Raw genomic sequence first — 13591 nt, forward strand, 5'->3', positions numbered from 1 at the left:
GAGATATTTGACTACATTAATAATTTTTTATTGATAACTAATTGATTTATTAAATATGTTTTATTTAATAAAAGACATACTATTATTTTTTTAGGTTAATTAAATCAAACAATTTTTTTTATCATTCTACTTGTGATTTTTTTCTCCTACTTTATTTTTCAGTTTTAATTACTTTCCAACAAAAGATTATGTATTGAAAATTTGGTAAAATTATATAAACAATTAAGAAAATTAACATGACTATATATTTGGTTTAATTGGATCGTTAAATCTTATATGAATTTTTATTTTATATTATACTTTAATTAATTTATTAATTTTTTTGGAATATTTTTTATAATTACAATAATCAATTATTTGCAACCAAAATTTTATTTGTGATATATTTAAAACGTTGAAACTATGTAATTAACAATAAGTGTATATGAATTTTTTTTTGTAATTAAACAATTTCACTTAATTTTTTTAAAACATGCATGTAACTCAGAATAAATATATTTAATTAATAATGCTCAAAATTCTATTATAATTAAACAACTTCACTTAATTTTTTTATCCCAAATCAAGTGTGTGAACAAAAAATAAAATAAAAAATGAACTCAATCAACTTTTCTTAAGAAAAAGTCAATCAGAAGCATGCAAGACATTACTAAAGTGAAGAGATCCTACCTAGGACTAGGGGTGTAAGTGAATGTGGTCACTCGCAAACCCGAATTAATCCAAATCAATCCAACCAATTTGAGTTGAATAATTTGTATTTGGATCAGACCCAAATTGAACCAATCAAACCCTTTAAATTTTAGGTTGGATCATGGGTTTTAATATCTAAATTTGCTAACTGTTGACCCGGCCCATTGATCCACTAATTTATATATTATTATTATTATTATATGTAATATTTACACACACACACACACACACACACACACAGATATATATATATATATATATATATATATATATATATATATATAATTTTTAAAAAATCAAATATTATTAACCATTGATTACATAAACTTATCAACTTGAATTAAGTAAGCATCAACACATCTTAAATCTTTAGGATCAATGTGACAGATTTTATTGATTAAAGCCATTTTAGATGAGTTTTAAAAATATTTTGGATCTATTAGCAAAGAGTAACCCTTGTAATGTCCCATTGATTTTGATAGAAAAAGTGTTTGAAACTCATTATCACCATTCTTATTGAAACTCCTTTTCTCGAATATGATGTTTAAATGTCCATCTCCATGTATACATATATAGATATGAGTAGGTGGAGTGGGATATGACAACATCACAAATTTTTCTTTTTAATAAAAAATCTAACAAGAAATAGTTGTATTTGGTTCATCTAACAGAAAATATAGCTCTTAAAAAATAGTGTTTAAATAAAAAAATAGACAAAATTAAATGGTTTGATCCTGTTGATCCAACCCAATCCAATTTGTTTAAAAATGGGTTCCTCTATCCCGACATATATATAAATAAATAAAATTATAAAAATATTGGTAAACAAATTTACAGAAAGTGTTTTGTTAAATCAGCGAGGTAAAATAAAATAGACCAACATCATGCAATTAATATATAACTTATGCCCCAATGTCATATACTATCAGAGCATTGTGTTCCGACGTCATTCAACACAAGGTTTCTTAAAGCAATTCACCTAGTAATCTATTCTCCCGAACACAAAGTTCAAGATCATCACAAGATCCAAACACAAATAACACACAGGGAGTGAATTATCACATTCCTAACTAATGGAGAAACATGACAACTAGATATACATATCATATAAATGAGATACAACTTACTTAAATATAACTCACGTAATTCCACCACTTTGTCATTTAAAATTCACTTTTCATTCATCAATCACATTACACATGAATCACACACTCCGATCAAGATATAATAACACATCAATTTCATAATAAACAATTAGCAAGCGTATGTAATAGTTATGCTAAGACTCAAGCTTATATGTAATATGGTACCATATCAGTGAAAAATCACCATGAGACGCTTAGGAGTACATAACAAGACACACTACACAATGGGTATGTCAGGTCTCTCTCATTAAGTAAAATCATAGGGAGACCAGTCAGGATCACACAGTTTTGCGAGAATGCTTCTACCATGTGGGATCGGCACATGCTTAAAGGAGTACTCAAACCGGATGACCCCCAAGGCTTACACTTCGAAGAGTCCGTCAGGACATCTCCTTCCTGATTCAGGTCCAACCCCTAAAATATTTTTTTGCATGCAGTCGCTTAAGCATTATTCGTTATCAATTGTGGCGTTTCTAATGCTCTCTAGAGCTCCTCCTCCGGTTGCTCTGTTAGGGTTTCCAAACGTTAGAGAGAAGGAGAAGAGATTGAATCCTTCATTCCATGATTCTACGTGCGATGCATCTTTCTCCTTCCACAAACACTATTTTGCAAATCGCAACGGTGAAGACGTGCGGAAATGAATCTCGAATCACATAAAAAAATTTCATGACAACCCAACGGATAACGAGTTTGGGATCGTAGTTTTACCGAGACAGTTCTGGGTTTCTGCGGGAGAGGAAAAGTTACAATGTGAAGGGTATTTATCTTAACTTCGACATCTTTTCGTAATTCCCAACGGTGAGATTTCTCGAAATTGAGTTGCGAACCATGTGCTTAAATTTCACGACGATCAAACGGTGAATGAATCTGAGATCATTGTTTTTCTGAGACATATTTGATGATTTGTGGGAAAAAAAAGGGATTTTGAAAGGAGGAAAAGGAAAAAACGAAAGAGAAAGATGAGGTATAGTCAGTATGAAAACTGACCTACCTAACACGTCTTTATTTATAGCCAACAACTTATTATTTACTATATTTATTTATTTTTATTATTTTATAAAAAGAAACTCTATTTTATTCTCTATCAAATAATAAATAAAATACCATTTTTATTTTCTCTTAAATCATTATTTTAATTAATAAAGTTATTTCTTCTTATTTATTTAATTATAAAAATCTTATCATTTTTAAAATTATATTTATTTATAAATAACAACTTTTTTTTAAATTAATTTACGAAAAAATGGAATATTAGAAGTTAGGTTTTATTTTTTTTCTTAGAAAAATTATCAAAATCAACGCGTTTAAATTTGATTGTGGATTTGACCAAATTCAAATTTTAATTGGTGCAAATTTTTTAGGAAGTGTTACGGTTTTAAATTACACAAATCATTTTTAAAGAAATTAAATTAAAATAAAAAAATTAAAAGTAATTTTTCAAAACTTTGAGAGACCAATAAAAGTAAATTATTTTTTGAAGGACTAAAAAATTAATTACATAAATTTAAAGGATTAAAAATATATTTAAGTTTAATAACTTTTAAAATTAGTGTTTATATAAAATATATTTAAGTATTTGTTGATAATATACTAACATATATTTATTAAAATATAAACTAAAAGAAATATATTAAAAATTTAAATAATATAAAAAATTATTCTATAAATTAGAAAATGTGAATTTAAAGTTTTAGTTAAAATAAAACTTGACCCTGAAGCGAATCCAAGCCCAGAGACAAAGTGAGTGAGGCTGGGGAGCAGCAGTCGAAGCAATTTCCATTCTTCACCTGAGCCGAGCTCCGACGACCTCGCTCACGTGTTACATGCCGGCGCTCCCACCTCCCAATGCCACCCAACTTCCACCTTCCTCGTCCTCTCTTCTCTCTCCCAAAACACCCCTCTTTCATTTCCCTTTTCTTCTCTCACTCCCACTATTTTTCCAATTCCTATTCTTCACACACCTCTCACTACCTCTCACAGTTTCTCCCTCTGAGTCACTCCAACTTCAACCCCCTCACCCCACGCGAACGCCGCATAGTGGTCGTGGGTTTATCCACCATCTTAAAAACCGACCAGGGTTTCCCCCTCAAAGCCTTCTCCTTGCGCTTCTGCCCCTTCTTTTTGGTCAAAATCATGAAACTCTTTAAAACCCGCGACGCCGCGTTCGCGTTCTTCAAGTTAGCCTTCGGGGACTGTTCTGATTCTGAGGAGATCCTTCGTTTGAGTTGCGTCGCGGCCCATGTTCTGGCGGCTCAGAAGCTTCAGCTGCTAGCACAAGACGTGGTTTCGTGGCTCATTGCGAGGGTTGGGACTGGTAGAACAAATAAAATAGTGGATTTTATGTGGAGGAATCATGCTATGTATGAGTCCGATTTTTCTGTTTTGAATACCCTTTTGCGGGGTTTTCTCAATGTGGGGATGGGTTTTGAGGCTTTGGAGGTTTTGCGTATGATGAGGGGTGTGGGAGTTAGGCCTGGTTTGTCCTCAATAACCATTCTCTTAAGGTTGTTGCTCAGGATTGGTGATTATGGTAGTGTGTGGAAGTTGTTTAAGGATATGATTTTCAAAGGGCCTCGCCCTTCCAATCTCACGTTTAATGCGATGATTTGTGGGTTTTGTAGACAGCATAGGGTCGTGGTTGGGGAGAGTTTGTTGCATTTGATGCCTAAGTTTATGTGTAGTCCTGATGTTGTTACATTTAACATTCTTATTAACGCGTGCTGCATTGGGGGGAGGACTTGGGTTGCGATTGATTGGCTGCATTTGATGGTCAGGAGCGGTGTTGAGCCGAGTGTTGCCACATTTACTACCATTTTGCATGCCCTTTGCAGGGAAGGGAATGTGGTGGAGGCGCGGAAGCTCTTTGATGGGATTCAGGATATGGGGATTGCTCCGAATGCTGCGATTTATAATACGCTGATGGATGGATATTTCAAGGCGAGGGAGGTTGCTCAAGCTAGCTTGCTTTATGAAGAGATGAGGACTACGGGTGTTTCTCCTGATTGTGTGACTTTTAATATTTTGGTTTGGGGGCATTATAAGTATGGGAGGATAGAGGATTCGGACAGGTTGTTGAAAGATTTGATAGTATCGGGATTGTTTCTGGATTCTTCACTGTATGATGTAATGGTATCGTCGCTATGTTGGGCTGGCAGACTCGATGAGGCCATGAAATTATTGCAAGAACTGCTTGAAAAGGGACTAACTCTTAGTGTTGTTGCCTTTAACTCGCTAATAGGAGCCTATAGCAGGGCAGGTTTAGAAGACAAAGCTTTTGAAGCATATCGTATTATGGTCAGATGCGGTTTCACTCCTTCATCGTCCACGTGTAATTCTTTGCTTATGGGTTTGTGTAGGAAAGGGTGGTTGCAAGAAGCCAGGATACTTTTGTATAGGATGTTAGAGAAGGGGTTTCCCATCAACAAAGTGGCTTACACTGTGCTTTTGGATGGATATTTCAAGATGAATAATTTGGAAGGGGCTCAGTTTCTCTGGAAGGAAATGAAAGAAAGAGGTATATATCCAGATGCTGTTGCTTTTACAGCCTTAATAGATGGACTTTCAAAAGCAGGTAATGTTGAGGAGGCATATGAAGTTTTCTTAGAAATGTCAGCTATAGGTTTCGTTCCTAATAATTTTGCTTACAATTCTTTGATTAGAGGGCTCTGTGATTGTGGGAGGGTGACTGAAGCGTTAAAGTTGGAGAAAGAGATGAGGCAAAAAGGTCTTCTTTCTGACACCTTCACCTTCAATATCATCATTGATGGGTTTTGTAGACGGGGACAAATGAAGTTTGCAATTGAGACATTTCTTGACATGCAGCGGATTGGTTTGCTGCCAGATATTTTCACATTTAACATCTTAATTGGAGGATACTGTAAGGCATTTGACATGGTTGGCGCTGGTGAGATTGTTAATAAAATGTACTCATGTGGGCTTGACCCAGATATCACAACGTATAATACATACATGCATGGTTACTGCAGAATGCGAAAAATGAATCAAGCAGTTATCATTTTGGATCAGCTCATCTCTGCTGGTATTGTTCCAGACACAGTGACATACAACACTATGTTGAGTGGTATTTGTAGTGATATATTAGATCGTGCTATGATTCTTACTGCAAAATTACTTAAGATGGGTTTTATTCCAAATGTGATTACAACCAATATGTTGTTGTCTCATTTTTGCAAGCAGGGGATGCCAGAGAAGGCATTAATATGGGGTCAAAAGTTAAGGGAGATTTCATTTGGTTTTGATGAAATCTCCTATCGAATACTGGACCAAGCTTACTGTTTGATGCAAGATGATGTTGAACTTGTGAGAGGAACATATGAAAAGCACCTTTTTATGGATTTCCTAATGTACATTACATTCGACTATTTTTCCAGAAATAAACCTCAGAAGATAGAGAATGAGAACAGTATAAAGTTGATTGAAAATCAATTTGTTGCTTTGTGAACTTGATTGTTTCATCTTTCTATCCTTGAAATCTGCCATGATTTTGTGTAATCATGAGAACAATATGGCTACTTGAGCATTACATGAAATAAGTGGTCACAATATGATATGTGGTATGACTGTGAGAAGTCATGGAGGAATTGGTTACCCTTTTTGAAGAGGAATATCATTGGTTATTAGTGCCTATTCTGGAGGGCTTTTATGTGTATTTCTCCATGAAGGATAATAGCAGCCATCTGTGAGAATGTTATCACTTATCAGTCTGAAATGTGATGGAATCTACTGAACTGCAGGCAATGGAGATTGAAGAATGTTTTGTAAGTATAATAAATCTATGTACTTCTAGAGAAATTATGATATCAAATCTTGCTTGTGCCTGTCTGCCTCCTGTTTTTAGTATGTGCTGCTGTTGCACACTGGCGAGATTTAAGATTTGGTTAGTTTCATTTTTTGGTTTTGGGATGGGGGAGGAGAGGGGGGCACTTGAAGTTAGTTGTGGTTGCATTGATTTGGGAATTAAGATTGAACATAGTTAACAACCAAATCTCCTATAAACCCTAAATCTCCTATAAGTTTAAGACTTTAAGCGATAAGGTGAAAGCCCAACTATGGTTTTATATTTCACATTAATGTTTTGGTGAAGTTCATGTGGCTGATTGGTTTATATATATATATATATATATATATATATATATATATATATATATATATATATATATATGTATGTATGTATGTATGTATGTATGTATGTATATATGATTTTTCACGTTAATAGTGTTTGATAGGAAATTACTAAAATGAAACTTAATGTTCTGATGCTGTAAAAAAGTTTCTCATTGTATGAGAAAGTGAAAAAAAAAGGGTTTCCTCTTTGATTTCTTTGTGACTGGGAAATGAATGAACAACAAATTTTTGCATCTCAATTTTCGTACAAGTTCATCAAATAGCCAGGGAAAAGAAAACAAATGATTATGTGGCAGTTTATGCAGTAAAATTCGAGTTTCTTATAATTGTGTTGTTTTCACCATAAATATATAAAAAAATGCGCATCATCGTGCAATACTAAATTTCACCAATATAAATTAAAAAAGACCTCCCTGGACTACCGTGTGTGTGTGTGAGAGAGAGACAGAGAGAGAGAGAATGAAAATGATTTCCTGTTGATATGATTTTTGTTTTCATCATGAGGAAATTCCATTGTTGTGGACTTTGGTTATGAGTTCTTGCCTTTATTTGTGTTTTGAACTATTTGGTTTTAAACTAGTATTCTCCCTAACAGCACTATTTGCCTTTTTATTGATGTTTTTGACCTGATTTGCCTTCTATGCAACTTTTGGTGCAAAAGCAACCTATCGTGTATAATGTCGTAATAAATATTATTAGATGTTTTTCTTTAACCATCCTTCTAACCATGGTGTTATTATTATTATTATTTTTAATTTAAGGTGCCTTTTAAGAGGAAGGGAAGCCTTGGTGCAACAGTTAGAGGTGTTGCCATCTAACTAGGAGGTCATAGATTCGAGTCATGGAATCAGCCTCTTGCAAATGCTAGATAAGGCTGCCTACAAGCAATCCTTTTTTTCCTGAAGTAATTTTTTAAGATCCAAATAAATAACAATGCTGTATGTGGCTCACATGCACCCTCTAGAAAGTCATTTTCACTAAAAGCTGTCTAAAAATGATTTTTACTTTCAATTTTGCTGTAAGCTTCGCATGTTAGGCATTAACCATTGTCCTTAGTTCCCAATGCATTGGAAAGATTATCTTCCTCAGAATTCTCTATCAGCTTTAAACTCCACCTTTTCTCTTTCTTTAGAATTCATAACATGTGGAACAGGATATGTCCTCGCCATTTTTATGTTGTCTAAAATTAGTGCTACTCTATTACAATAGTCTGCTCTTAATTGAGTTCAAGTCTAAAATCATTAAGACATCTATGCAATATGTTGGGATCTTTGATAGTAATTGAGGCCATATTAAATTTCAGGATTAGCAAATGATAAGAGATCTTGTGTTGAATTTGAAACTTGTCCTTCATAGTATATGTTTTAAGATCAACTTGAACATTTCCTATGTAAAAGTAAAATTTGCAATAAATTTAGAATATCATAATGGAAGTCCAAGATATACATTGGAACTAAGTTTGGCTCCTGGGATTTTACATATCAGATAAATCTTCAAGGAAACTGAGAAAAGTGAGGCCATAGACAAGAAAATAATCTTGATGCTCAATTGCTCATCAGAAGAGAGCATTAAATGAATGATGATCATTGAAGGAAGAGTTTAGAAGCAAGTGACATTGCTCGGAATTATGGGGCAATGCTGAGAGGTTGGTAATTGAGCAGGAGGCTGCAGTCCATCTTTAATATTCTAATGTCAAAGAAGAAAAAATTGGTGTGGGCTTCAAGTGAGATGTTTGAGAAAGTTAAATTCAAAAAGAAAAAAACAGAAGAGGAAGAAGCTACCAAGATGAATGGCTGGAATCTGGGTCGACCATGATGACAAAGTAACTGTCATGGAGAGGTAAAGAAACAGGTAAGATAGAAAGGGGAAGTCCAGAAAAAGCTATATGGGATGATGGAGTCAAATATTATTGAACATCTTGTTGACTTCTTTTGGGACAATTCAATTATGGCTTAAATATATTTTTGGTTCCTATAGTTTATCTTGATTTTGGTTTTGGTCCCTATACTTTTAAAGGTTTGATTTGTGGTCCTTATAGTTTTACAAATTTAGGTTGAGTCTAATTTGGATAAACTTTTCAATGAGTAGTTACAGTAGAAGAAAATAAGAAGGTAAAATGAATTAAAATTCTCCCTTAAGTTAAAATCAACTAGTGACTGTAACTTTTATAGAAGCTCTCTCATCTAATTTCTTCAAAAGCTTAGGTGCATATGTTGTTTTTAACTCATGAAAGAAGTTTAATTCATTTGGTTTTTCTTTTTTCTTTTTCTCTCATAAGTGCTTATTTAGAAGTTTGTTCAAGCCAGGCCTTGGTCCTTATAGTTTTATTCTGTTTTGATTCTGATTCTTATAGTTTTATTCTAGTATGGTTTTGGCCTCTCCAGTACACCGTACATTGGTCCAAATGGTTGTACCCTCCAAGACATGTTTTGGCGTTTTAGCATATTACTGGTAGTAGGGACCAAAACTAAAATTTTTAAAACTATATGGACCAAAAACTTTTTAAAGTATAGGGACAAAACCAAAATTAAAGCATACCATAGGGACCAACAATGTATTTAAACCTTCATTTATATTTTAAGTTGCTTCCCTCATTTGCTTGCTGAATTGGCAATAGTTGCTGGAATACTGAAGGAATTTACAAAGTTGAAAAAGAAAAGGTTGTCCCAGTGGAAGAAAAAACTACAACTCTTACAATTACTACTTGTACTTGAGGCTATGTTTGGGAGTGAGGTTTAGGAGGGGGAAAGGAAAGGTTTTTAGGGAAGTTTCCCTTGTTTTGGAGTTTTGAGGGGTGAGGGTCTTGGGATTTTCAGAAGCCCTCCCCCTCTTCTATGCAATTTCTAGGTTCCCCCACTTTGGGAGATTTTGTAGAAAAATATAATCTAATTACTCATTGACCCTCAACCCCTTTCCTGATTACATGTCTCTCAAACCATTGCTCATTTTCTCTCATCACTCTTGTTTGGCTTCAAAGAAAATTATCACTGAGAAAATCTTCACCTCTCTTATCCCAACATATGATTTGGATGAATCCATAGCATAGCAGCCAACCCGTATTTCCTTTGTTTTATCAAGATCATATACAACCCATAGTAGTGATGTGTCTATTATTTATGTGCCCCCACCATCACATTGTGGTCGGGATTAATGAAGCTGCAGCGAGTTTCTCTACTTCATTTCTTTGTTGTTCAGGTTTACTAATCAATGTCTTTGCTCCATCAGGTATGATGTTTAGTTTAAAATTCTCATTTTCCAAACAAGAAATTGAACATTGCAAAATTAGTTAGTTATGCTTGGAATTCAGCAATAGTACCATTTTTTTTTTTATGAAATAGAGAATTATATGGGTTTAGCTCCTGAATATTTTTATTTTGTTTGGTCTATGGTATTTTTTTTAAACAATCGCAAGTAAAGTGATTGCAAACAAATTACACACTATAATTTCTGTTAGTGGTGTTACGTTGATTAAGTTTGCCGGGTGGAAATATGTTTCAATCATGAAGGTTACCTGTCAAAGTGAAGAATGCTGCTTGCTATTGTTAATTCTTGAACTGCATTAGGTGTATCTGTAAACATGGGTGGAAGGTTTCTATACTATCCGCAAGTAAACTAAAACGTGTTTCAATTATGTACATATAGATACATAAATTAATCCTCAAAAACTAGTGATGGGAACTTGGGGGTTTATTGAATAATTGCAATTATTATTATTAATATGAATTTTGCTCAAAAACTACAATTACCATTATTCAGTAAGCTAATCAATCCCCAAATGGTGAGGACAAATAATCCAGTTCTATTTATAATGGAAAAAATCAATTATTTGACTAATCTTTCAATGCTGCAAGGAGGAAAATTCACATCAATAACAACAATTGCATTTTGTAACTCACTAATCTGTCTCTTTAATCTGATAATGACAGGCCTGCACCTTCAAGAACACATGGAGCATTGAATATACTGTAACTGTTCCAGCTCAATGCCACCCTTGGCATTCTCTTTGCCAACCAAGTCAATTATGCTGCCAACAAGTAATTTTATTGCGAGCTCCCCATTTCATGCTTTTGTTTGATTGATTTTGTTAACATCAGCCTTAGGGTTGATTTTAAGCATCCAAAAGTGGTAAGGTATTGTTAAGAAAAAAAGCATTACATAAAAAATATAGAAGTGTAATACGCGTTTTCTTTTCTAATAAAATCTTGCTACTTTTAGTTGCTTAAAATTAGCTCCAAGGGCTGATGTTAACATTTTCTTTGATTTTTTAGTACATTGGAAATGAAAACTAATCAGGATTTACTCTGTTAAAAACTTGAGTAGATGATTAACTAATCTCCCCAATGTTGACATCATTCATGCCAGGGTGAAAGCATTGAATTAATGGTTTAGTGAGAGTGGTGCTGGTCAAAATCAAAATTGATGGCCTGATCAGAGTTATTCTTCATATAGATTCTGCCAGAGTGCCAGGTAGGAAACCAAATTATGACCATTTCTGTGACTTCTCTCATACTCAAAAGTCTAGCACTTGCTTGACTTCCAGTGTTTTGAGCTTTCATAAGGTCATCCTATGCCCTTATTGAGATTCTTTTTTTGGTGATTTCCCTTATTGAGATTGTCCTTACGAATTGGCAATATCAGTCACAGTTGATAAACAGTATAACTAATTAATGCCATTTTGAGTGCAGTATTTTTATTTTCTCTACTTTGATTGGCTATATCAAATTATTTACAATTGGCCTTGTTACCCCGCAAGATCATCTCTAAAATCTAAATCATGCTTGTGAAATGTGATGTCATGCTGGAAAGCCTTTATTGGCTGATTCATGACTAGAACTACTTGTACAGGCATTGATTAAAAACAATTGCTTCACTCGCTTTGTTGTATTATATAGGGATTGAAGTTATGAACCCCAATATTGGTCAATGCTGGCGAATAGCAAGTGAATTTATTGTGGAAGATTAGTCCATGGAATGAGGTTACAATGGACATGTGATGTCTACTTGTTTTGGCTGCAAAACTAAGCTCTTACATATGGTTAGATGTGAATCATGTGATGGTCAAGGTCCTTGTTCGGAATGCTTTGTTTAACCTAAAGGAAACCTTTCTATTGGGTCTAGGATATAACTCTTTAAATATGGTATGCAATTTCATTGTCCATGATAAACTGGGGGACCAAATTTATAATTTTGCCTATTTATTTATATGTATGTCGGGGTAGAGGGTGTCACAAATCATGTTGTTCATGACTTCCTAAACACTACATAGGTCTAAGGCTATTGTGTAGTATCCTTTTTAAGGCCCAATGTGCAGACTCAACCCTGCATTTGAAAAACACAAAAAAGTAAACACAAACAATTATTTTTATCCATTGATGTCTTGTTATTAAAACCAATATAGATTTACAATTTTTATACCTGTTAGTTGTTGTGTTTCCTAAATACATCACCTTATTTGTCCAAGTTTTAACAAATTTATGCTTATGAGGAATCAACCATGTTTGCATGACATAGTCAACAAGCATTGATCATGGTGAGCAAACAATTTCAAACTTCATAAGGCTGTCATTGAACTCTTGCTCAAAAGGATAATCCACTAGACTTTCTCATGCTTCCATGACATAATCCCATGCATTTTTTTGACCCATAAGGGTTTTACATTTTGTCTTCACATTCTTATCATTGTGAAACCGAAAAAACAAGTTGGTTGCCTTAGGAAAAACAATTTTCACTGCATTCATCAATGTTAAATCTCTGTCGATAATAATAACTTGAGGGATTGCATCACGTCTTAGAAAAATACATTGAAACTGTTTCAGAGCCCAAACAACATTGTTTATATGTTCTCCCTCCAAATAGGAAAATGTGGCTGAAAATGTCATTTGAGTTGGTGTCACACCAACAATGTCAAGTAAAGGCAACCTGTATCTGTTTGTTTTGAAGGTACTATCTATGAGAAATACCAAATTATAGGCATTGGTTAATTTCATTGCGTCGGGATGACTCCAAAATATATCATGTACAACATCTTCATCCTTTACTCTATGTCAATGAATATACTGATCGAGTTCAAGAAGATTCATTAGTTGTTGCATTTCACTATCATTGCCTCTTATAAAAGAACAATATGCATTTCTTGCATTATATACTTTCTTCATTGTTGTACAACTAGTGGCATTATGCTCCTTCAATGTCAGAAGAATATTTTTTTGTTTGACCATTGACTTTGTCATATCACAAATAATAATATTTTCATCCTTAGTTAGTCAACCAACATATGGATGTCCAACTAATGACTTAGCCAATTCATCATTATGACTTTCACGTGTTAACTTGACCATCCATCCTTCACCTTCCAACACGGTTTCACTCCCAGCTTAAAAGAACACTCACATTTTCTACTGTCAGTAACTATTTGTACTAAATCTTTCTTCTATGTCCTATATTTTCCACTCCTCCCACAACCAATTAAAACACATGAGGTCTTTCCTTTATTTCCAATATCTGTGTCTGACCTCATTATCACCACCACAAAACCAATATCATATGCAACAGAGCTAGCCCAATGCAAAACATCATCACAGGTAGCAAACACCTACAAAAGGGATAATACA

At 33.9% G+C, this 13591-nt stretch overlaps 1 protein-coding gene across 6 annotated transcripts; it reads left to right on the plus strand.

The window, feature by feature from the left end:
* Positions 1-3545: 3545 nt before the first annotated feature.
* LOC114419743 (pentatricopeptide repeat-containing protein At1g09900-like) lies at positions 3546-12392 on the plus strand. 6 transcript variants are annotated; one of them, XM_028385519.1, is made up of 6 exons: positions 3546-6613; positions 7742-7884; positions 8466-10205; positions 10907-11014; positions 11343-11447; positions 11873-12392. In XM_028385519.1, exon 1 carries the CDS (start codon positions 3681-3683, stop codon positions 6294-6296), a length of 2616 nt encoding a protein of 871 aa, XP_028241320.1. In that variant the 5' UTR covers positions 3546-3680; the 3' UTR covers positions 6297-6613; positions 7742-7884; positions 8466-10205; positions 10907-11014; positions 11343-11447; positions 11873-12392. The 6 variants fall into 6 exon arrangements, with proteins under 6 accessions (XP_028241320.1, XP_028241322.1, XP_028241319.1 ...); XM_028385521.1 differs by lacking the exon at positions 8466-10205; XM_028385518.1 differs by lacking the exon at positions 7742-7884.
* The last annotated feature ends 1199 nt before the right edge of the window (positions 12393-13591 follow it).

Source organism: Glycine soja, chromosome 7 (assembly GCF_004193775.1).
Source record: "Glycine soja cultivar W05 chromosome 7, ASM419377v2, whole genome shotgun sequence".
NCBI classification, from domain to species: Eukaryota; Viridiplantae; Streptophyta; class Magnoliopsida; order Fabales; family Fabaceae; genus Glycine; species Glycine soja.